General features: G+C 42.2%; 1 protein-coding gene and 1 pseudogene across 1 annotated transcript; both read left to right on the forward strand.

Moving 5' to 3' along the window:
* The first annotated feature begins 1,646 nt into the window (after nucleotides 1-1,646).
* Nucleotides 1,647-13,079, forward strand: CALM1 (calmodulin 1). The gene is made up of 6 exons (XM_048852670.2): nucleotides 1,647-1,835; nucleotides 5,706-5,736; nucleotides 6,787-6,930; nucleotides 9,972-10,078; nucleotides 11,551-11,686; nucleotides 11,958-13,079. The coding sequence occupies exons 1-6, from the start codon at nucleotides 1,833-1,835 to the stop codon at nucleotides 11,984-11,986; spliced, it is 450 nt and encodes a 149-aa protein (XP_048708627.1). The 5' UTR covers nucleotides 1,647-1,832; the 3' UTR covers nucleotides 11,987-13,079.
* A 148-nt stretch (nucleotides 13,080-13,227) lies between these two features.
* Nucleotides 13,228-24,861, forward strand: LOC125637733 (swi5-dependent recombination DNA repair protein 1 homolog; annotated as a pseudogene).
* The last annotated feature ends 1,444 nt before the right edge of the window (nucleotides 24,862-26,305 follow it).

A 26,305-nucleotide genomic window follows, 5' to 3' on the forward strand; every position in this document is an offset into this window, starting at 1 on the left:
GTAAAAGAATAAATGGACACATATCAGACATCAAGAATTATAACATTCAAAAACCAGTCGGAGAACACTTCAGTCTCTCTGGTCACTCGATTACAGACCTAAAAGTGGCAATTCTTCAACAAAAAAACTTCAAAAACAGACTCCAACGAGAGACAGCTGAATTGGAATTAATTTGCAAACTGGATACAATTAACTTAGGCTTGAATAGAGACTGGTAGTGGATGGGTCATTACACAAAGTAAAACTATTTCCCCATGTTTATTTTCCCCCCTCCCCCACTGTTCCTCATTTGTTCTTGTCAATTGCTGGAAATGGCCCACCTTGATTATCACTACAAAAGGTTCCCGCCCCCCCAACCCCCCCTCTTCTGGTAATAGCTCACCTTACCTGATCAGGTTTCAGAGTAACAGCAGTGTTAGTCTGTATTCGCAAAAAGAAAAGGAGTACTTGTGGCACCTTAGAGACTAACCAATTTATTTGAGCATAAGTGAGCTGTAGCTCAGGAAAGCTTATGCTCAAATAAATTGGTTAGTTTCTAAGGTGCCACAAGTACTCCTTTTCTTCTTACCTGATCACTCTCCTTACAGTGTGTATGGTAACACCCATTGTTTCATGTTCTCTATGTATATAAAGCTCCCCACTGTATTTTCCACTGAATGCATCCAATGAAGTCAGCTGTAGCTCAGGAAAGCTTATGTTCAAATAAATTTGTTAGTCTCTAAGGTGCTACAAGTACTCCTTTTTGCGGATACAGACTAACACAGCTGCTACTCTGAAACCAGAAGTAATGCTGTTTGTTTCTTGTTTTTTTAAATCCTATAATCCTCTCCAGGTTTTAATTTTGTAGAGGAGAGGGGATAAAGCCTGTGAAGGAGGATTTTGACGGTATGGTCTCCAGCGGGAAATCATTTTTTCCCTTATATACCACTTTGTGCTATTTAGTGCATTTCAAAGGTGACACAATTTTGCAGCTCTTTCCCTACCTACTACACTTTGATTCAGAGCACAGGTGAACAGATGGAAATGGCTAAAATTTAGACATTGGCAAGTGTGTGCTCCCTGTCCCTCCTCCTCTCCACTAAACTATTGCAGTGGAGGCTGATGAGATTGGGAAAAGGGATAAATAAAACAGCAGAGCGCCCGTTTACAGCATGGCACAAAGAAAGGGTTGAATGGGTGTCACATAAGCCCCTATGAGCATCAAATAGGGGACTGCACAGTCTTTCCAGGATTGTGAAAACACTTTCACCTTCCTGACCATTCATTCTTTGCTGCCACCTGTATAATATGTCGAGAATGTGGCTCTTACCGCTGCTTCCATTGTGGGACTTCTGATTGAGGGTTTGGGTAACAAAGCACCTGCCACCCCCAGGGTCCTCAGATGCCCGGGGGCCGCCCTGGTGAGAGATCATTCTATAGCTGAATTAAATCCGGCCAATCCATGCCTAACCGCTGGTGAGCGTGTGCTGCACCCCTGGCAGGCAGCGTGCGCTGCTGTCCCTGCACGGCGCCTGCTGGGGAGAGGGAAAGCCTGCCCCGCTTGCCAGCTGGGCTGGCAGAGGGGAGTGAGCCTGGCGGGGAGGGGCTGAGCATGGGGGCTGGGCTGCCCGCTGCAGTCACTCTCACACAGGCAGAGGCTGGGAGGAAAGAGAGAGAGGCGCTGCTCCGGCGGAGGGATACAGCCCTACATATATAGCAGGGAGGTGCAGGCTCACACCTACAGCATTTGTCAGGGGGGAGCCGCTCGGAGGAGGTAGCAGCCGCAGCAGCTCCTGCTCCTTTGCTCGAGCAGCCAGTGTAGCAGCACCAACCCAACCCAGCCACCCCGCGCAATGGTAGGTAGCTGGCGTGCAGCGGCCGGTAGGGCAGACTTTGGAGCTGGCCTGGACGGGGGGAGGGGGGCTGGACGCATCTGGATTTGCCATCGCAGTGGAGATGGCTGGCTTGTGACGAGCTGCTGCTGAGCTTCCTTGCCGCTGCGAGGGGCTGGAGCAGCCGCGTGGCGTTGGGCTTGGAGCCCGGCTTCCTCTGCTTGCCCACCCGCAGTGGGGAATTGGGTGGGAGCGAGGCTGGCTTAGGGGCTGCAGGGGACCCAGCAGCGGGGTGGGTGAGCGGCGGGGGTTTAGGGGGGCGGCTGATCGCCCCCCCCCCCAGTGTGAGGCGAGACTGGGCAGCCGGGCTGAAGCCTGCAGACCCCCCCCTCCCCCAGGCTGTTTCCCTGCGCCGCGTGGCCGCGGTTCCTTGCATCGCGCAGCGATGGGACCCGCTGCCGCTCGCTCTCCGCGTGGGCTGGGAGCTGCGGGACGCGGTGGCTCGGAAGCTGTCACTCCCGCGGCTGCTGGCAGTGCCCGCTTCCCTCCCCTTACCGAGTGCTGGGGCCGGTCCCGCTGGGCAGCTGGCGGTGCCAGCAGGGTGCCTGGGGCGGCTGGCTGGGATGCCGCCCCGGAGCGGGCAGTCTGCGCTGCAGCGCCGGGGGAGAGGAGTGGCTGAGCCGCCGCTGGGGCAGGAGGTGCGGGGCGCCCTGTGCCGCCGGCTGCAGCGGCTGCTCCGGGGCTCTGCCCAGCGCCCCTGGGTGGGAAGGGGCGGATGCCGGACGTGGGTGGCCTTCCCCTTAGCGGGGCGGGGGACAGCAGAGCCCCTCCCTCCATTGCTGGGGTGGGCGAGGGCACCCCCAGGCTCCCTGCCCCCCTCCCCGCTCGGGCTGGGACTAGGGCTCCCGAGGGGGGCGGGAGCTGGGCGGGGAGGGGGGCACTAGGGATGAAGGTACCAATCCCAATTTCAGCACCAGCTGCACTGCGCAGGGTGGCTGGGGTGGGGGAGGCGAGGGCTCTGCGGCTGCTGCGCTTTTACCCCCCAATCCTTAAACGCAGTAACGGCAAAATCCTTCGCAGGCTGCATTACATCATGTCTCCTCCTCTTCCTCGCCAGCCCCAGGAGGGAGAGAGAGGGCCGCAGTGTGCGTCGTTTCCATTAGAAACTTCCCAGTTTCTGCTAGGGGTTAGTGGGAGGAGAGCAGCTGCTACACCTCTGGAGCCTTTATCTTTCCGGAAGGGGCCTGGCTTCCTCATGGGAGACAGGACTCTGGATGCGCGTGGGAACGGGTGGCTCCTGAGGAGTAGCTGCTTGGCTCCCTGAATGAGGGGTTTCAGGGGGACCTGGGAGCTGAAGGGGATGGGCAGGCGTCTGGGGATGGCAGAGAGATTCCACACTTGAATCACGCTCCTAACCAAGGGACAAAGACGGGATATTGGACAATAGCGAGAGTAGCTGCTTCTGTTGGGGGGCGGGCGGTACTGCTGCAGTACATGGCTGCTGATCCCGTGGTTTGGTGGGGAGGGGCGCCTGTGGCGCTCTAGGAGAAGAGGGGCTCGCCTTCCTTGGGTTTTCTTTCACACTGACCTGGATTTTTAACATCCGTGCTATCCATGTTTACTTTAAAAGTGCATCACTTGTGCATAGACTAGGCTGTGGGGTCTGCCTCTGTTCGGTCTGCTCTGAACATCGGGTTGCTGGACTGCAACCCTGGACTCTTAATGACACTGGGTGGAGAGAGTCTCCCCTCCCTGCAGTTTTTGCTTCCTATAGGAGCCGTGAAAGCTGGGGTGCAGATTACCAAATATGATTGTGGGCCATGCTGGGTGTTCCCCACCCTACCCCCTCCACTTCCCCCTTCCTGTTGGGCGAAGGCTGAGATCACTGGGACAGGATTTTATGACTTGGCTGGGTGGGGTGATTTCTCTGGTGTAGGTACATTTGCCCTGGTAGCTCGGGTGATCAGACAGTGTTTGTGCCTGTTGCTTAGGAGGGTGAACTGGATCACCTGCAAGGTCAGCTTTTTAAAAATAGACATAAATGCTGCTTGAAGACCAGAATATTGTAAGTTTCAAATTGGGGGGGGGGGGGGGCTTCAAACTGGTGCTGGGGATCTGAGTTCCTCTCTATTGAGGTGTGGCTCTATTTCCTGTTCTGCAGAGCATTGCTCTGATATGTCATGCTATGTAAATGACCTTTTCTGTTTCACTTCCTAAAAGAGAATCTCTTTACTGGGACTGTAGTGAGGAGGGTGGGGTTAATACAAAGTGAACCCTGGCCCACATACCCTCAGTTATGTTTTAATATTCTTAAACACATACACAAAAGCTTTGTCCATATGAGGCTCCAATTAAATAATTAGTAGAAATAATTTCTTTCAATCACTATCCTTTTGTAATATTATCCATAAAAGTAGTCTAACTACAGATGGAAGTGCTTTTGGGTGTGTGTATATATATTTAATGTACACAACCTTTCAACCCCATTGTCCAGAGACCAACACAGAGTGTAACAAATATACAGCTTATTTCACACTAGCATTTGACACAATTTCCTCATAAAAAGAGCTACGTTAGTGTAGCTAACTGCGCCAGACTTAAAATTATTGCTGTTTCACAGGAGAAATTATAAGCATCTTGGTATCCTTCCTAACTGATCAGTTAAACTTTTTGTTATGTTTTTGTTTCTCAATTTGGTGTAAAAATTTATTTTTATTAAAACAATAGAGTTAAAAGCACAGGGTGCTAGGAAACCAAATATGATTAACCTGGTACCATGCAATCCTCTAAAAATACTGAAACCAATTAGGTGGGTTTTTCCTGTCTCTAAAGGAAGATAAAGGGTCTACACAGTTCTTAGAACATAAGAATGGCCATACTGGGTCAGACCAAAGATCCATCTAGCCCAGTATCCTGTCTTCAGAAAGTGGCCAATGCCAGGTGCCCCAGAGGGAATGAACAGAACAGGTAATCACCATGTGATCCATCCCTCGTCGCCCATTCCCAGCTTCTGCCAAACAGAGGCTAGGGACACCATCGCTGTCCATCCTGGCTAATAGCCACTGATGGGCCTATCCTCCATGAACTTGCCTAGTTCCGTTTTGAACTCTGTTATATATTGTTCTCTGAACCTGTGGGATGGAGAGAGCTTTTTTGGGGGTGGTTAAAAATAAAACCCTTTTTGAAGCGAAGGATGAAATGTCTTGTGTTAAAGGAACATGTTTGGTTCCATTATGGGCCCAACAAAACACACATGCAGTTATCTGCTGATTTCAGATGTATTGGTGGTCTCAAGACACAGTATTTACATATTGTAAATGGCATAAACCTAAGAAATTATAGCTTAACAGAGACCTTTCATTGCATGGTAACATTCCTACCTAATGGAACTGTTACTTTAGTTAAAAGGCATAACAAATGAGATGTTGACAGAAAAGCATGTAATTCTAAGAACATGGCATAAATCCAGATCTTGCAATCATGGTATTATCCTATCGCAAGCTAAAAAACTGCTAGGTCAATATTGTGATGGAATATCTCCAGGAAACACTTGGGTTATGTTGAATCACTAGGGGATTTCTGCTTTGTGCCTTAAACTTGGCCATATTGGATTTCTCCATAAACTTGATCTGGCTATGGCATTCTTAACTAGTCCTAAAATGTGTAGTCTCTTTGTAGCATTAGCTATTACACTGAGTCTTAGATGTTGCTGCACGCCATTGGTGGGTGAAATCATTCTTCTGTGTATTGAGTACTCCTGGATTTCTGGGACTGAAAGGTGCAGTATAAAGGTAATACATTAAACTTCCTTACGAAGTCTGTATTGCATCTCCATGGCTTGACAGAGCTATAGGAAAACCATTTTCTAAAATAACTTTTCTACTCTTCATGTAGGCTGATCAGCTGACTGAAGAACAAATTGCTGGTAAGTATCCCAATTAAGAAAATTGGTGAGCCAAAAGAGAGCCAACATCTCCTTTGAATGTTGGAAAATATCTCTAAAACACTGCTGGATGTTCTCTCCTGAGTTTGCCTGTATTGCTTGTTGACTGATATTCAATCTGCATTAAGTCTCTAAAAGTTTTGGCACATAATTGCTCTTCCCTCTTATTTCACTTGGGAAATTTTGTGTTTAAAGAAGCTGAAGGAACACTTCTTTGGATAATTGAGGCCCAGCACCTAGGTCTGGTGTGACTTTTAAAAACAAATCTTATAGAAATATTAAAAATCCAGTTAATTCAAAACGAAGCTAAATAATCCCTTCCAAAGTTTGGAATCCAAATATTGCAACGTTCCAAAAGTTCAATCTTTCCTGAGATTGAAAGTGGAACTGACACGTGCTACCATTTGCTTTCACAAGCCAAATCAACAGAATCTTTAAAACTTTTGAGTTCTCTTGTGTTGGCAACATATGTAAGGAAACTTTTTTCCTCTTAAATCATCTCTAATCTAACACTGCCTTTCTAAATTAGAGGAAATGGTTAAGAGGGTAAAGCATGGGGTCTAAACTTTTGGGAGCCTATTTAATTTATTCATTGCTCACTATTATCATTTTAGTAATTCAAAAATAACTGATAAATGACAAAGGCATCTCTGTCAGGCATGTCTGGCTAACTCCCTTGTTTCTCTAATCTTTGCTCAGAGTATTCCACAAATAACTGCTATTGATGAGAAATGAACTTGACCCAACTGGGTCGCTCATAAATAGGGTAGCATGTACTTATCCAAAACTTGCACAGCCTGATGTAATGTACAGGCTAGGGAGTGTGGTTAGAGGGCAGTGGCTTGGACTTGTGATACATTTGTCAGAAAATACAAGTCTAAAAACACTAGTCTTCTAGTACAGACTGCAGACAAAGTGCATTTTAAAATCCTACAGCATGGACATTGGGGTCAGTCTTGTCACAAAGTATTATTTTGGTACTGTTTTGATGGTGGTCATAGTACTTAATGATTGGGCTGTTTCTGTCTTCAGAGTTCAAGGAAGCTTTCTCCCTATTTGACAAAGATGGTGATGGCACCATCACAACAAAAGAGCTTGGGACTGTCATGAGGTCATTGGGTCAAAACCCAACAGAAGCCGAATTACAGGATATGATCAACGAGGTAGATGCTGATGGTAAGTGTGGGGAAGATGCAGTTGGCAGTGATTTACTCATGGTGAGTGTGCACACCGTACAAGCTTGGGTTTGAGCTGGGTAATGCAGCCTCTAAAGTCCCCCTCTTTCCTTTGACAGTATTCCATTAAAATCTGGTCCAAAAACAGTGTAGGGGTGGGGGTGGGGTTGGTTTTTTTACCTATCTACATAAAACAACCACTTGATTTCACATTAAGTTTAATATGAACATAGTTATTGTCATTAACTATACCAGTAGGCATGTGAATATGGGATAGTCAGAGTCAAAATATAATACTGATCAGGGCTTCTGCATCTGTGTCCTGCTCGCTGCTTCTATCCAGGGTTCAGTTTCCTTCCGCATCAAAAACTTGGTTTTTTTTTTTCCACCTCTTGAATTACTGCAACCTATAGTTCACTGGAGTACCAAGTAGCTTTCCCCTACCTATTCAGTTACCCATCCCATATTGGTCTCAGTGGCAACTTAATCTTTAATTTATATATTTTAATCCATTGTATTGGCCATGTAGTAAAAACTGACTTCTTTTCCTCTTCTCTTAAACTGGGTTAGGAGTTAGGCTTTATTTAGTAGACTGATAGGGAGATTGACTTAAGTAAATGGATGCCAGAAAGGGTAACACAAGAACTGTGTTCAAAACTTGCTTCAGATTCATGGATGTGCAAAGGGAAGGTGTTTCATACTGGCTCTGTCATGAGAGGAAAATTTTAACTACTATGGTATTACCAATATAATAGCAAATTCTTTAGTGTCTCTGACAAGGGTATAAAGTGTATTGAAAGGGGAAGTGATTATTTGACCTTTGTGAAGAGACTCAAAACCAAAACTACTTGTGAAGTGCAGGATACAATTACTTGCAAATTGCTTAAGGCACAAGTGTCAAAGAATCACCTTCCACTTTTGGTTGCTGAGGCAAGTGTAATAGAAGAATTAGACAAGTCACTAATCAGTGTCATGAAATCTAGCCTGAAAATTAAATGAGTCTGAATCTCAGGGCTCCAATATAGTGAGCATATTCTATCCCTTTAATTAAATTTAACTTGTGCTACTTTTTGTACTAGGATGATGTGCCATAACCCCCTACAATGGACACTTCTTAAAAGCTTGCAATCTACTTTAATCTCTTTTTGGGGTGGCAATCAACTTAATTGACAGATTGTGCCAACCATTAAGAATCTTCCAAGAATTGAAAATGGGTAACTTTTTTTTTGTTATGTGACGTAAAAGTAAGCTTCAAAATCAATATAGCTGTCTAAACACTGTTGGCCCTCTAAAGGAATTCTTAAACACTAAAAAACCAAGATTGGAAACTGTTAGAACAGCAACAAGGCTAATAAAACATGAGTGCAAACCTTGATGTAATAGATGTGCCACAGCAGGATGGCTTGACACAAGACTTTGGGTACCGGAAATGGGGCACAAACCCCAAATTGGTTGTGAGTTCTATATGTAGATTTCACCAACCAGTTACCAAGTGTAAACTTCTCAGGCAGTAGAACAGCCTTAACATGTAGTCACAGATAGTTGCCTTGGGTGCTTCAATCTGTCTGGCCACCCAGGTAAGCTTACCTTTGTGATAGATGGTTCTTTACACCAAGGATCACAGCAATATTCAAGTTACTCCCAGTCCATTTATCTCAGGTCAGTTGTACCTTAGATCTCTCACCAAAGACCATGCTTGTAGCCAATCCTATAATAAATTAAAGACGTATTAATAAAAGAGTTATTTACAAGGTTAAGGTGCACATACACATATAAAAGTTCCAATTGTTTCAAAAAATAAGCTGTAATGAACAACTTCTGTATGTCCTTAAGAACTAATCCAGGTTAAACGCTGGGGATCTTTTGCTTATGTTTAGTAATCCTTGCCCCTCAGAGCCCCAACAGCATATAGATACAGTTCCTCCTTGTTAGGGATTTTTATTCCCTTTTCTCTTGTGCTTTGAGCTGCAAATTTATCTGATGAAAGAATTTCTCTCTTCAGCTCCTCATGATCAACAAAAGTTGTGAAAGTGAGCAATCGACAGTCTCTTGTCCTCTTTGACACTGGATGAACTATTGTAGAATATATCAATGTGCCTTCTTTGTTGGGCATGATAAACACCTTCGCATTTCATAGTAGTTAATAGAAAAGGAGTACTAGTCTCTAAGGTGCCACTAACAAATTTATCTGAGCATAAGCTTTCGTGAGCTACAGCTCACTTCATCGGATGAAGTTGATGAAGTGAGCTGTAGCTCACGAAAGCTTATGCTCAGATAAATTTGTTAGTCTCTAAGGTGCCACTAGTACTCCTTTTTTTTTTTTTTTTTTTTTTTTTTTGCGAATACAGACTAACATGGCTGCTACTCTGAAACCTGTCGTAGTTAATGTTTCTCTCCTGTCTGATGACTTGTGCAGTTAGGCGCTCACAGTGCAAGTGCTCAAGCATTGCCTTATAATATGGGATACAGATGTTATAGGTGAGATTAGACTTTATTGAATGCTTTTAAGTTGCTGCATGCATTAAACAATAAGCAAATTTTTCTAACTCTAATACATATTTTAACAATACTGACACACATGAACCAGACTGATCCCAGTTAGCCATCTGTCAATAGTCCAGTGAGGCAAGGGGACCTTAGCAGGAGCTGATGCCTTGTTTTGCCAGCATTAAACCACTTTTAACAGTAAATGGACATGGTCAAAATATAGCCCCTAGGATGATGAATTGATGAATTCTGGGGTGTGGGTCTGGAGGGAAAGTAGCAGTCCATACAATAGTCCTCATTACTTCCATGTTTTCAGTGGTTGCTTGAGCATACTAGAGCTAAAAATGCTATATTAGCATTTTAGGGGAAGAGGAGTGACCTAAGCATGACCACTTACAAAGTTCTTGGAAGCTTCTCTGGTTTTAGTGTAAAAATGGAAGGTAGCTCTTAAATACTTGATCAGTAATGAGACTTGTCCCTTCCTAACTCTAAAGCTAGCTTTGGTATCAGGGAAATGATGGGACTCTAAAGTACAGATTCATTTCTGTGTTTAAGGCAATGGCACTATTGATTTCCCTGAGTTCTTAACCATGATGGCCAGAAAAATGAAGGACACTGACAGCGAGGAAGAAATCCGTGAGGCATTCAGAGTCTTTGACAAGGTACTGCTAGAATCCAAAGCTTCAGACTTTTTTTGAACAGTTTTTAATGATGAGCCTCTTACTCCTAGCATTGCCCTGTGCTTGCCTGGAAGGTGGGTATAAGCCCTTCTACCAGCAGCAGGAGGAAAACTTATTTTGGATATTATAGAGTAGGCTTGCTGAAACTGCTCCGCCAGGAGAACTGGCCGGGGGGGAGGCGTGGTGGCAGCTGAGGCTCTTTCATGCTGGAATCCCTGGTAGCCCTTCTCTCAAGAAGCTGGGATGATTAGACTTGTTACCTATTTCAGTATGAAAGGTGTCTCCACTCTTTCTCCCTTCTCCCCCCCCCCCCCCAGTCTCATGATCTAAAGTATCTGAAAACAGGTGCAGAGGGCTTTGCTCACCTGTATGTAGACCTTTCATAAAGTTGAGATCCCCTGTTCAACTCCTAATATGTATGAGGAGGTGAAGCTTAGTAGTCTCTCTGTTCTGCTTATGGAAAGCTTGTTACCAGAAGCAGAGGCTCTCCATTTTTTCTCAAAAGACAGACATAAGCACAAGAACATCCTCTTCCCTCTACTTGACAGAGGGCATGGTTTTCCCCCCCTTTGATTGTGTAAGATAACTATCTTCACATCACTAGACTTAACAGGACAGCCTTAATAGCCATAGCTATTAAAAGAAATAATTACCCAAATCCAGAATAGATCTAGAGCATTACTAGAACAGTTTCTCTCCACTAGCTCAAGTATTGGGGACACTGGAGAACACCAGCTTCAAGTCCTCCTCTGCCATTCTAGGTTCTGTACTGCAGCTAGTAGGTGGAGTTTGGATCATTTCTCAATGTGCTTTGTGTACTCTAGATCTTATTGCCCAGGAAGACACTCTAGGGAAACCAGCAGTTGGTTGAGGATGTGATGCTACAAAAGGTCAACTTGCTGCTCTTGCATTCTGTTGACAGGAGGAATTAAGTTATTGAAAACACTGGGCTGACATACTGAAATTAAAGAAACCCAAATTAAAAGATAAATTACCATTCTGTTCTCCAGGGTACTGGAGACTCTTAGAAGTTCTGAATGCTTCCAGACACTTTCTGAAAATCACACCTCCAAACCAATAAATATGATACAAATGTAGATGTGTGTGCTTACCTGGGTGAAAGAGTCAAAGATGTGTATGAGGCATACAAAGACCAAATCAGGTAAGGCTACTTACCTGGTCCAAATAAGTATAGCAGACTTCACTTTTGTTCTGGAACACGCAGTCCTCCTTGTGTAATGGCTCCATCCTCTGTGCTTTAGAAGGCATGACTATAGCATTTTCTGTGGTTGGATAAGATGAACAGTGCACCAGGCCTCCAGGCTGGGTACTAGGTTACTGATGCCTCAGGGCATCTGGGAGAATAAGTTTAATGTAGAACCATCTCAGCTAGGCTTTATGTTCCAGTCTTCTGAATTGTCATTTTCAAACCTATGCAACTATCTTCCTCACAGGATGGCAATGGTTATATCAGTGCAGCAGAACTACGTCATGTTATGACAAACTTAGGAGAAAAGCTAACAGATGAAGAAGTAGATGAAATGATCAGAGAAGCAGATATCGATGGAGATGGACAAGTGAACTATGAAGGTAGAAAAAGATGCTCTTCTGTTTGTGCAATCACTTACAAACTCTTAAGTAAAGCTTGCTGGATGTTAAAAAACTTGATAATTTTGGAGTTTGAATTACTCTAACAATTCACTAAACTATCTACATTATTGAGTGAAAAGACTTGATCAGAGCTTTCTGTTTAGATTTTAGATGCATGGAAAGTTTATGCCAAGGGCAGTTAAGAGATTTCCTTGTGAAGTTAAAATTACTTTGAAGATACAGAAAGTCACGGTGGTTTTTGTCTTTTCAGAATTCGTACAGATGATGACCGCAAAATGAAGACCTCCTTTCACCTTTTTCCCCTCTAGAAGAATCAAATTGAATCTTTTACTTACCTCTTGCAAAAAAATGTTCATTTATTCATTCTGTTTCTGTATAGCAAAACTGAATGTCAAAATACCTTCTGTCCACAAACTGCATGTAATGGTTGGTGGTCCTGTCCCCAAAAGATCAAGTTAAACATCAGTTTTACAATCCAAGTAACTGTACTACCTTTAAAAAAAAAAAAAAAATTAAAAAAAGGAAGCACTTGGTGAACTCATCAAGTTCCATTTGCTAATGACTATTACACTGTTTGGGCTGGCCAATTTTTCATGCATGCAGCTTGACAATTGAGCACAGTCAGACATTTGTAGTTAATTTAAAAAAAAAACAAACCCCAAAAAAGACTATTTTGTCCAACAGTGGATTCTAATTCAATTTGTAGTGTAAATTGTCATAGCTGGTTTACTTTAAAATTGGTTTATACCTCAGGATGGTATGCAGCAAAAATGGTCAAAGGATGCAAAATTTAGAGGAAAGTGCCCTAAATGTTGAATGGTTCTCCTGTATGTAGCATTGTGCTCCAAAAAAAGATGATCTTAACTATGGGTGGCATGTCTGTTATAACATTGGTTTAACATTGTCTGCATTGCACTATAGTGAAACGGGTGTCAGGCTGTTACCGTTCACAAAATTTTTAAAAGAAACCTTCACCAAGGGAGCATCTTTGGACTCTCTCCTATTTTTAAAACCTTCTGTACCATGACTTGGAGCTGGCAGAGTAGCCTGTGGACTTCAGCACAACTATCAACATCGCTGTTCAAGCTATTACAGTTTGTCCATTCCAAGTTGTAAATGCTAGTCTTTTTTTCCAATAAAAGACCATTAACTTAAAGGTGGTGGTAAATGCTTTGTAAAGCTGATTTGTATATAAATTTAGACACTAAACCAAAAAAGCAGTAGGAAGGAAATGTTTTTATGAATGACTTGCTGCTAAATTATAATGCACATGTATGCAATAACTTATCCCATATCTCTTAAAGATGGCAAGGACTGACCTCTTGTAACCAAGACCTTTGCTATAAATAAATGAACTTGTGCTTGCCTTTCATATCATGACAATGTTAATTTAGTTGGTGTCAAACTAGTGTAATGCTGACTCTACAACTATCAGTGTAGACACAACACTTCATTTCACTAAAATGGAGTGCTGTCAGCCTAAGTGCTAACAATAGGAACTACATGCAGGTGTCGTCTTATACACATTATTTAAATCTATTTGAAAGCTTGGACAGCTCCATGGAGTCTAGGCTGTCTGACACTCTGTGCCAAAACAAAACTGGGTGGACAGGGAGGAATTCAAGACCTAAGTTCCACCAAGGGGAAAGGGCAAAAGAGCACTTGGATGCACTCCAGTAAGCAAAGTGGGGCCAAAGGAACTAGCACAAGCTTTTTTTGGAAGCTAGAACTGCTGTCTCGGCTGACTTCTCAGATATTGCCACATCAGTTTCCCATGTCAAAAACAAGTTGGCACTACTCCTCTGCATGTAGCAACATTCTTAATCATTTCAGTTCTGCCAAGTGACATTCTCTATTCCTCAACTCTGTTGTGAACAACTGCACAGCAGCCATATCTGCAGTGTACCGAGCTTTCTGTCTGAGCTTGAAGAATGCTTTTAATCTGACTACATCCACTTTGGATGGCTTTTGTGTTCAGGGGGGGATATGTAGTCCTTGGATCCTTAATTGTAACTTAATGTTTCTTCATATACTTAGCTGGACTTGTAAATGTTAACTACAAATTCAAGGCATAATAGGGTGGCAGTTCCATTCTTGGGAGAGACGTGGGTTAGTATGTCAGGATAGCTTTAGTTTTCCCCTATATTGAACTAATACAGCCTTTCCAGAAATGTAGAACCAGGTGGCTGTTTCAGAGTACCAATCACTTATAACATGTAAAGCCCCTGTGGGCTGAGCAATTGTGTAGTATCTCCTAACCACTAACTTGGAGTGGGTGGGGTACTTTAAGAAAGACTGCATCTCTTCTGCTGTATTCTTAAACACATTAGGTGAGTTAACTTAAATGCTTGCTAGTAAAGAGAGTTCTGCTCTGAGTAGTATCTAACTTGATTAGAAATGAGTGTGGCAATGCTGACATGCCCTGTATCTTCTCTGAGGGCAGCAGCATGTCTATACTGTAGCTGGGCTTAAGCCTCCAACCACAGGTAGACAGGTTTGTGCTAGCAGGGCTCCAGCTAGTGCACTAAAAATAGAAGTATGCATGATGAGGCTTAGGCAGAGTATTCAAGATTTGGGCATACCTTGAATTCATATAGAGGCAATATATTTTCTGTCTTATCTATCCCTTTTTCTAATGATTTCCCAACACTCTGTTAGCTATGTGTTAAGGCTGTGTGTACTTAATTTTTTTAAAATTGGGAAGTTGGACACTTAATTCCAAATATTTACTTCTAAAATAGTTTTAAGCATAAGTCAAAATGTACAAGATGCTTAGCCTAATATTTAACTTTTATGAGCCAAAATAAACTTTAATGCTACAATTGAGCCAAACCTGCTTTTTAAAAAAATCCTGTAAAATTAGATTTTGCTATGCCATTAAAATCTACAGAATCAAAACAGTCCCCTCGAGTGATTGTCACTGCTCTTCTCATAGTTTTAAAAATAGTGAGCAAAGTCCAAACTGCTATTTAGAGTCAGACAATGTAATAGGCCACAAATTAGGCCTCTGGCAATATGAAAACAAAATTGTTGTCTAGGTAACAAAACTTTTATAGAAGGCATCTGTAGCAAGCAGTCACATTTGCTTTTTATATTAATTGAATTCTAGTAAAATTAGACAAGATTACTCAAATATCCAATGTTTCTGGACCATAAATGAAAGATTTCCTCAAAATATTCTGTTAGTAATTCAATCTTTTGAGAGCTTTGACTACTACAACCCTATTTATATATACAAATGCTATTTTCTGGATCACACAATTACAAACAACAAAACACCAACCCCAAACCCTCAACTATTTCATTCAAATACAGGGCTAATATAACCAATCAAATAATGGAATTATAAAAATTTTGATCAAACTTCTTCCCTCTGAAGTTGTGATAGTGGAGACTTTGGAATAGTTAATAATGAACTATCTAACTTCTAAGGGCTTGTCTACACATAAAATGCTGGAGGTGCAACTGTTGTGCTTCAGTGTAGACACTACTTACGCTGAGGGGAGGTTTCTCCCATTGGCATAGATAATCTAGCTCCCTGAGAGGCAGTCACTATATCAACAGAAGAATTCTTCCATTGACCAAGCACTATCTACACAGGGGTGGCTTAACACCACCTGGATTTTTCACACCCCTGAGGAATGGAGCTAAACTGACCTAATTTTCTAGTGTAGACCAGGCCTGCAAAAGAAAATTCTTCTCACAACATAAAGCCACTTTTTTCTCCTGCAAATCTTAGTGGTTTAAGATAAATACAGGAAAATTTGTATTTAAGATTAAGCAAGAAGCAGAAGGAGGTGTTAGACCTGGAATGAGCTAATCCCTAGAACAGACAGAAGGAGGTGCCTCAGCAGTGAATGGACCCCATATAACTTTTAGCCCAGTTGTTAGAACACTTGCCTGGATGTGGGAGAACCTGGGTTCAATTACCCCCCACTCCAGGGGGCAGAAAGGATTTGAACAGGTGTCTCCTACCTCTCAGGAGAGTACTATAATTCTGAACTATTGGATAGTCTGATGTGGGATTGCCTCAGTGTCTCCTGTTAAAGCTGTTCCACGTTGCATAAGTAAAGAGTCATTGGAGCAGGGTATGGACCTTGGGACTTTCATTTTCTAGGCAGGTGCCCTAACCAGGCTGTACAGTCACTCACTCTTTTACTGGCCTAATGACAAGTGTTTATTAACATTTGAATAGCTTCAACTGGAGACACTGAGGTAGGTCCCCTGTTAGATTAGCCCATAGCTCAGTGGTTAGAGTGCCCTCTTGAAAGGGATGGGAGATCCCTCTTCAAATCTTTTCTCACCCTCAGGCTGAGGTAGGAATTGAACCTGCTTCTCCCACATCCCAGACAAGCACTGTAACCACTGGGCAAAAAAAAGGTGGGCACCACTGCCATGTGTGGAGTGAGGCATTTCCCACAATAAATATCTTGGGTGCCTAAGCCACCTGACACCAAGACAGGTGTTCCTGGGTGTGGAACAAAAATAGAGAAAGACATCTCCCTGCAGTCTGGACTTAAGATGCCATACTTCCTAAGAGGTGCATGGGACCCACCACTCTCATCAATATCTCCCATTGGCTAGTTTAGGCAGTTCCCTGCCTAGCATACTGGCTTTTGTGAATTGCTTTCTTAGGCACCTATCTCATCTTACGCATTGTACAGGGAGACTAGGCACTTAACTCAGGCTTTGTTGAGCAAAATGTTATTCCAGGGATTTTCAAATATCCAAGCCCCTTTGGGGACTGATTCTTCAAGGAGAACTGCATAAGTTTTCTCCCAGTGAACTCATTGGATCTATACATATGTGCTGGAAGTAGGAGTGCTGGGGGTGCAGCAGCATCCCCTGGTTTGAAGTAGTTTCTATCATTTACAGAGTTTGCAGTTTTGTTTAATGGCTTTCAGCACCCCCACTATAAACATTGTTCCAGCACCTATCTATGTGTAGCCACAAGGATCAGTCCACACAATAATTCTTACAGGTTCAGGGAACAAGTTCTGTTTGTGGAATATGTATTGCTGGACATGTGTAGAGATCAAGAAAATGAACACAGGTGATTTTCAGAATCCAGGTGGAGCTTGCAGGGCAGACAGTTAGGAAAACCACTGTTGTTTTTGTAAATTGAGCAGATTTGACCCAGAAGTCCTTGGGAGATAATAAAGGGGAACCTTTTAAAACACTTCTAGATTTTTACTTTTCAGAGTAGAGGTACACTTCTAAAATTTTTAGCTTCAACATTTTAAAGTTCAAAGGGGGAAAAGAGTCAATTAATGGTAACAAGTAATAAAGACAAAATATTCAGGAAGAGCAAAAACTCTTGCTTAAAGGGGTGAAGAATACAGCCACAAACAGCTTTTAAACTTCTCCCAGGATCCTTTGGAGTGGGTGAAGATGGATGGCACTGCATCATAATGGCAGAAAAGGGTTTTAAAACATCTCGCCCAGCATCTCCTGGTGTAGACAGTGCCAGACAACACACAATGGAGACAGTGACAGCAGAGAAGTTTTAGTCCCTTTCTCCTAGCATCCTGTGGGGGTAGGTGTAGTTTCCTGATGCTGCCTTGGTCTTGCTATTCTGTTATGCTTTTTCATATAAACAGTTCAGCAATGTAGCTGGGAAATCTTTTATACATCTCTCTAGAAAGTCACTTCAACCCACTTTAATTTGAATTGCCTCATAAGTCAGCATTTGCTGAGCTACTAAAGGAGTTATTGACTACACAACTTTTCCAGGCAATAAGGTAGATATTCCAAAAATCCTTGGTTCAGGATATCAAGGAGTTTTGGGGTTTCACTTTTGAAATGAATAAAAAACATTTCCCCACAGAACTCTTTCCTGTACAAGTTTTGTAGTTGCCATAACACTTAAGTAGAAAAATACACCCAGCAGCGTTTAAAAAACAAACATTCAAAAGGGAACAAATTAACTCAATTCAGCCAGCCATAAAAATCCTGCTTTTGATCCCCCATCCTTCCATACTTAACTGTTTTACAGAGAGTTATGCAGTACATACTAACTCATTAAAGAATTGTTACCTTTGTATAGTGAATGCGTATGGGGAGGGAGGAGAGAGATTTGAGCATGATACTGTCTCATTTCTTAAGCATTTTGTTGTAAACAAAGCTACAGATTTTGAATGGAAGCTTGCTGGGGAGTGAGTTTCTCTAGCAGCAGTGCTGTCATTCAGTGTCACATTTTCATTAAAATATACCCTTCTCCCATCCAGCTTTATGTACGTATATACATGTACACACACAGAGACACATTTATGAAAACTCTCTTAGCTGTCAACCTGCTGCAGGCTAAAACTTGTCAAACAGGTGCTCTCCCCATGCTGAGCTTTTCTTTCTGGTAGATGGCAAAACACAACAGTGATTTTAGATGGGTTTTGATTGAACTACTGCCAGGTTTTGTTGTTGCTGGGTATATTGTGTGTGTATGTGTATGCAGTGGAGTGTAATGAAATATAAATCTCCCCAAGCATTCAGACTTTAACTTAGATGGGTTTCTTTTAATAACTATGTTTGTTTAATAGATGTAAGTACATCAGAAATGCCCACACACAAGCTCCAGGTGTCCTTATGATTAATTAAACTCATAATCACATGGTGATAGCCATCCAGCAGCATAAGAATAGTTTTGAAAGAAAATAACTTTTGTTGATTTACTGACTGAGTTAATTTATCTCTTCCATTGCCAGGTAAGATGTTTTACAGAAGCATAGTTAACATGTGAAAATAAGCTATTATGCATAATATTTTCCAAACAAATGAGTTTCTAGTGAAAGACCCTGCCATTTCACCACCAATTTAGGGTGTCATTCTTTTGATTTACTCTACATACATATATAAAAAACATACATTAAAAGAACATCATTAAGATTGAAAAGTCAAGCTCTCAAAAGTTAGGAAATGCCAGAGTTAAGGTTGCCTGTACAACCTTAATTTGGCCCCCTTGGACATTGTGATGACTCATCCCTGAGTTACCTCTGAGCCTGCCTAAGCCTGAGTTACCTGTGAGCCTGAACCTACCTAAACCTGATGATTCATCCCAGAGTCAGAGAGTCTGATGAGTTAGCAGAAGCAATTACCAGCAGGTCTGTTGACAGGCCCCATGCCATTCAACCAGGATTCAGCCAATCCAGAGACAAGGACCCACCCAGGTGATCCCAAGGCTGGTATATAGGCTCCTAGGGGAAGTACTCTCTTGTCTGCTCAATATCACTAGCTGGCTGGGAGTACTCCCATTATTAGTAGTTTCAACAGAGTGACCATGCTCCTGCTCCAGTCCCTGCCCCTTGCTTCTTCTCCAGCTCTAGCCTCCCTTGCTCCTGCTTCTGTTCCAACATAATCCTGTGCCTGTTTCCATGCTAGCCAACACCTGTTCCAGCCTGCATCTGCTCCTGTCTCAGCTGGTTGTCCAGCAATTCTGACATGCATATAGGTTGCTCTTTAATTACATGATCACATACTATTTTTCCCTCAATTGGCATCATAATGACACCCACATGGGGCATCAGCAAGGTTGGAACCTTTATGTTCAGCACGTAGACCTCTTCTACTTGAGCCACTGGCATAACTGATAGCAACAGTAGTAGCACCACTGGGGGAGATGGGACAGTTTGCCAGTGTGTTTCATAGTTATTTGCAGACAGCAGAGAATGCTGAGTCTCGGGAATCCGGAGTTCCGTTCCAGGCTCTGGAGGTGAATGTGCTCTAGCTGACAGAAGCTCTTCTGACCATTCCCCCAAAGTGTGACTCTCTTCTATTCTGTCCCCTACAATGTGCCCTTGTTCTGTCTCTTCATCATACTGGCTCCTCATCCCAGCACCAGTCTCCATACCTCAGGCTTCCCATCCCACTTCCAGTCTCATTGCCAAGTAAGTCCTAATCTTACCCTTTTGGACTCCACATCACAGTCCCAGGTTTCCCAATCCCAGTCCCAGTCTCATTGCCCTCCCAGTTCCCCACCCCCCACAACTCCTCATCCAATCTGTCTCTCACTCTGACCCTGACCTCCAGTTTCCACACCCCCTACATAACCCATACCCACTGGCTCCCAGTCCCAATCTACTTACACATGCTCATCATCCAAACACAATGTCCCCGGCTCCCTGGCTTCTTGTCCCAGTCTCTTTGCTTAACCAGTCCTGGTTCTTCCCCTGGACACTGGCTCCTTGTCAGATCTGTCTCCTCTTCCCCCTCATCACCTTCTCCCTGTCTTCTGTATTCTCAGTCCCAGTCTCCTTTCCCAACAGGTCTCAGTCTTTTGTCCTTTCCCAGCCCCTGGGCTTCTCATGTGATCTCAGTCTTCCTCGCCATCGACTGGCTCTCTTTTCCTCCTGCCTTGTGGCCATCCCTGGCTCCCAGTCCCAGTCCATTGCACAGCAAATCACAGTCTTCTCCCCTTCCTTTACCCCACCACTCCCTGTTCTAGTCTTCTGCCTCTGGCTTCCAGCCCCAATTCTAGTTTCCATGACCAGCCAGTTTCTGCTTCATCACAGGCTCCTTGTTCCAATCTATTCCCCGCTCCCATCCTTCTATCTACATATCTGGCTTTTGTCCCCTCTGCATTGAAATCAGGCAACTTCCTTCCCTACAGTTGCCTGAGCCCAGCAGGGGGTCACTGAGAGCACAAGAGAGTCTCCCTGGTCGCACTGCCGGTGCCTGGACATGGATCAGCCTGCAGAAGCCCAAGCTTCAATTGCAGGGAAAGTCCTGCTTATCTCAGGGCTGGAGCATGACCAGGGCAGATGGACTCTTCAGGGAAGGTAGCTAATCTAACTAAGAAATCTAAGAATTCTCTATTAAACATCTGTGAACTGTGATTTTCCAAAGGCTTATAATTTTGTCATATTTGGCTCCTTTTCATGGGGAGGCAAAAGGCACATCCCTGAAACAAAGGCCTCTCTCTGCCAAATTTCAAGTGTCTGCTCCAAAGCATGGGGACACTAGAGCTTCTCAAAGAAAAGGTCACCAGAATTGTTAACGTGGACAGCACAATTTATTTTTCCTTATTCTCGGAAAGAGCTGAACTGTTTTGGCTGAAATTTTCCAAAATATTTAAGCCTGAGATAGACCCCCAGCAAGGAAAATTTCAGCCCGAACAATTACACCTGGCAAAGTTATAAGCAACTGAAAAGAGGGTCTTATAATGGGAAGTGTCGGGCAACCTTAAAAATAGGCAGTGATACCCACCCCTCCTATAATCACTACAATGCTCATCACCATAATATTGAAGTACTATGGAAGAGACAAATGAAAATTTCAATTTCCCTGAAAGGAAAGAGGAATAGCAATATTGTATTTCAGAATAATGATAACATTTTTGTTGGTTAAGGAATGTTGAAAATATGTTATTCTTGTCGTAGTTACTTATTTTCCAGTGTTACTGACCAGTCTAGTGATAATTAGAACATATCTACATTTGTGAAGACTGCCTCTTCCTACATTTGAAATAGTACTTTTATCTCAATATTTGCTGCTATTTATGTCAGTATAGAAATTGCATGATAAATTCATGCTCCACTTGAGGTCAATAAGAGTATTACAATTAAATTTCTTAAGAGCCAGATCAGTCTCTCTCTATATATGAGCATACCCACATATTATGGACGTTTCACCAACTACTGAAATGCAACCACCTCAAGATTGGAATGTGGTAGCTTTTTAAGGGCCCACTCTTGCCATCATGTTGTTCCCATTGAAGACAGATGAATTCGGGTAGCAGCCTGGAGCCCTGATGTCATACATCATTGCTACGTAACAGTTTGGAACAAGATGGGGGCAGCTGTGTAGTGTATCCAGTTGAATCTGCAGAGACATATAAGTAGGTAGAGTGTTTATTACCTAAAGTGGATTTTAGTCAGGACACAAGTGCTAACAACACTACTCTGGCAAAAAGTGCCATTGTATTATAATGACCATAAATGGTCAGAAAGTCAGTTTTACATCTCAGCTGAAAGGCAGCATGTCCAATAATACCGTGTTGGGGACTGGTTCAATTCTGGCGCAATCTTTATTCCCTTGCGTTTCCACCCATTAAATCTTCCCCATCTCATAAAATAGAGTAGTTATCAGTGGTTCACAGTTAAGCAGGAAGGGTATATCAAGTGGGGTCCCACTGGGATCAGTTCTGGCTCTGGTTCTGGTCAATATCTTCATCAATAATTTAGATAATGGCATAGAGAGTACATGTATAAAGTTTGAGGATGATACCAAGATGGGAGGGGTTGCAAGCACTTTGGAGGATAGGATTAAAATGATCTGGACAAACTGGATAAATGGTCTGAAGTAAACAGAATGAAATTCAATAAGGACAAATGCAAAGTACTCCACCTAGGAAGGAACAATCAGTTGCACACATACAAAATGGGAAATGAAGGAAAGAGTTCTGTGTGTTACAGTGGATCACAAGCTAAATATCAGTCAACAGTGTAACACTTGCAAAAAAGAAAAAAGAAAACATCATTCTGGGATTTATGAGCAGGAATGTTGTAAGCAAGACACAAGAAGTAATTCTTCTGCTCATTATGCCTCAGCTGGAGTGTTTTGTCCAGTTCTGTGCACCACATTTCAGGAAAGATGTGGACAAATTGGAGAAAGTCCTGAGAACAGCAACAAAAATAATTAAAAGTCTAGAAAACATGACCTATGAGGGAAGATTGAAAAAATTAGGTTTGTTCAGTCTGGAGAAGAGAAAATACTGAGGGGAGGAATGATAACAGTTTTCAAGTACATAAAAGCTTGTTACAAGGAGGATGGAGAAAAATTGTTCTCTTTAACGTCTGAGGATAGAACAAGAAGCATTGAGCTTAAATTGCAGCAAGGACTGTTTAGATTGTACATTAGGAAAAATTTCCTGTCAGGGTGCGTAAGCACTGGAATAAATTGCCTAGGCAGGTTGTGGAATTTCCATCACTGGAGATTTTTAAGAGCAGGTTAAACAAACACCTGTCAGGGATGGTTTAGATAATACTTAGTCCTGCCATGAGTGCAGGACACTAGACTAGAAGACCTGTCGAGGTTCCTTACAGACCTCTGATTCTATGAAACATAGAAACTGGAAATGGACCTAACAGGTCATTTATTCTATCACCCTGGCAATCTACACTTTTATACATATAAATACTTATACAGTGACCAGCCTGCACCTGAGGATTCAAAGTAAATTAGCTTTTCATTCTCAATATGGAAACACCCTTGTTAGACAAATTGACATCAATGCAGAGGACTCCAAAGGACTGTGGGACACCAGCTCTTTGGAGCACTAGATCAAGGAAACAGCCAATGAACACAACATGTAGGGAGCAATTAAGGAAAGCTAGATGCTCATCTAATTCTGCTGTGGCGGAATTCATTTCACTGTAGCAAAGTGCCTTGGAAGAGATGCTGAAGAAAAGGATTACACTATTCTTAAAGAAGAGTCTCTGTCGACAAAAAGACTCTGTCCCAGATTACAAGATGGCTGTGAAAGCCTGAAGAAAAACTGTGCTAAAAGTACACATTTGAAAAGTCTTTTACATGAGACACATCTCTGTGTATTCAGAATTCTTCCCACGCTGTTCCCATTATTCAACAAAATCTGCTGGAGGAGAAGATAAGACTGGCGAAGCAGACTCAAGAGAAAGGAGAGCTACTTCAAAGGTTCAAACTGGTCAAGGTGTACAAATCCAATAATAATTTGTCAGAGTTGCAGCCTTTAACAGCCAAATGGAGCAGCAACACCTAAAGTGATTCTTTATGAGCTCCAATCAGCCTTGTCTGCAGATGGAAAGAAACCGAGATTCACTATGTTGATAGACAATTTTGGATTAGAAGAACAATTACTTCATTACAGAAGAACAGAAGAAGACTTTACAGTTACATAGTCTACACTTAGAAAACTCACAGTTATAAAAACAATGTCTTCAGAAAAGGTTGAATAAATTCTGATTCCATCCGTAGTATTACATCATCATGCTACTCTGTGCCAGACTAGTGGATTGTGCTAATAGACTGTTCTTAAAATCATGTATTAGATGCAGCATGTATAAGAGGCAGTTATTTTCTGGAGAGGATTGACTCTTGTGGACTGATGTAGCAAAAGCTGAGTCTTACTGAGAAAATTGCCATTAGTGAATATGAAGAAATATGAAAATAAAATCTAGTAATATGTACTTATCAGCTGGCAGTTGATGGGTTTTACACAGTACATTCTCTTGCTCATTATGAAATAATGGACTCAAGTTAGGTGCTGCTTCTAATTATACTAAGACGTGGAAGAATTGTGCCCTTTGTTTGTGGGGAACAAAATCTCCATCTTCACAAAGTTTCTTCCAACTGCCAGTCAACTGATGCCAGCATTCTAAGGGTTAAGTAGTGGTGTAATCAATTTGCACATTCTTAATTACTAAAGTAATATTGAGGTCTTATACATGGCTTTATTTCCTGTGATTTTATTAGAATAGAACCTATTTATATAGTAACAGAGGTGCTGTTGGCAGTTTACAGACATAATAAGTTCCTGACCCAAGTGGAATCTAACCTAATTAAAACAGATAACACATTGAGGATGGGAAGAGATCATTTGAGTGTGTGGGAAAGAGGAAAAACATTTTTGGAGGGTAATTGCTATTTGCGCACTATTAACTTCTAGTTTTTGTATATATTTTCAAAGCTATCCCAAAGTAATAATTGGAGAAATTTTTATTTTAATTCCATATATTTCCTACTTTAGGGACTAACATTAAGACTACTTGTTGACTTGTCTCCATCCTCCCTATAAACTTTGGGGGGGAACCTTGGTTTCAGTTGTTAACATCATTGTTGAAGGACCAATAAACTGATGGTAAAATTCTCACTTTCATCTTTGCAAATTCTCAGTCCAGTGGGTTATAAACATACATTTCCATTCAGGTTTTGTGATAAATCCGGTTGGCTTCACTTTCAGTTAATAGGACATGAATATTTCAGTCTAGATCTTGACCTATTTTAAAGTTGTTATAACCATGAGGCAAATTTTCTCCAGAGTCTATATTTCTAAATGTTAAAACTCCATCACTATTTAGGAAAACTAACTCAGTGGCCTCTGCTGATAAGCCAACAATAATTTTGTTCTGTTGCTGCAGAAAGGCACTTACGGACTGGTGCCCCATGAGTTGTCATACTTAGACATGACTAGTAGCTGAACAAAGCAGATTCATTATTAGCTCTGAATTTTCTTTGATTCTGTAGATCTAGGTCAGACTGAGTGTTACCCTAATGGGGTTTTGTGGTTTCATTTAATTTTTTATTATAGCTTTCTTTTTCTTTAAAAAAAGAAAAATATTTAAAAGGAAAAAGGTGTTAACGGTAGAAACCAATGGGCAGGAAAACTGGGTTGATAGATTCTTAGTGAAGACGACAAGAGGGGGTCTTGGTGGGGGTAGAGTAAGCAATATGCTCACAGGGGAGATCTGTGCTGGAGGTTGAGAAAGGGAAAGGTTGTTTCAGAGCCTGCTCCAAAAGAATCCCTGCAGAGAGATGAGTGGGTGCTGGGGAGGAATGTTTGAGAGGAGATCCAAAGTGGTAAGTAAAGTAGAAGCAGCAGCTTGGTTGTATGTCCCATCTTAAAGATGGTATCGCCAATTGCATTTTGGCCCACTGCACCAAGTGGAGGTGTTGGTTCTGAAGGGCATGGTTCACCTGATAAATCATTAATTCTAGTTCCAATAGAACCCTAGCATTTTCTCCATCCAAGCCAGATACAACCCAGCCTAGTTTGTGAGAACTCATGAGGCCCCAGTCTGAAGCTGAAGTCAGTGGGTCTAGAGGCTTGAATAAGTAGTATTTGGGTGATTGAAGATTGCAGGATCAGACCCTTGAAATGTAACGATGACATTTCCAATATTTTAGAATATAGCAAGGTGTTTTCTAGCTCCTCATTATAGTCTGTGGGCCTGATTCTCCACTTCATTACAAATGTTTGACACCAAGGTCACTCTATTGAAATTAATGAAGTGCCAACAGAATAAAAACTAGTGTAATGGAGCACTGAAATAGATCCCAAAGTAATTACCTTACTTTAAATAACTTAAACTGTCTGAAATAAGGGATGGGATACAGAGCCTATCACCTCTACATCACTGATTCAAATCTGACCCATTAGTAGTTACCAAAAATTATCAACAAGTGGGTGTTTGGCAGCCTACGTAAATACTATTTATAGCACCATTGTGCATGAGTTAATGGTCTCAGTTCACTTGCTAGCTTCCACATCACAAAACTAACATCACAATTTGCACTAATTAGTCTCCTAATTCATAACTCAGGCAGCTAAATAAGTGCCTTGATTTTTCAGAAGGGCTGCATTGAGTGAATTTTGAGTGAAAATGTTCATGAAAAACATGAGCCCTAAGAATAGTAAATAGCTTGGTGTTTAAGGCACTCAACTGGGATGTGGGAGACCTGTGTTGAAGTCCCACCTCTGAATCAGGTACAATAGGGATTTGAAGCTGGGTCTCCTTTAGCATAGGTGAGTGCCTTGACCACAAGGCTATTGGCTAGTATTCTAGTATGCTTGTTCATTTTGACTACAAATTCCATCCTGGACCTGAGAAAGTTTCTGAACTCTTCCTG

This window comes from Caretta caretta, chromosome 6 (genome assembly GCF_965140235.1).
Source record: "Caretta caretta isolate rCarCar2 chromosome 6, rCarCar1.hap1, whole genome shotgun sequence".
NCBI classification, from domain to species: Eukaryota; Metazoa; Chordata; order Testudines; family Cheloniidae; genus Caretta; species Caretta caretta.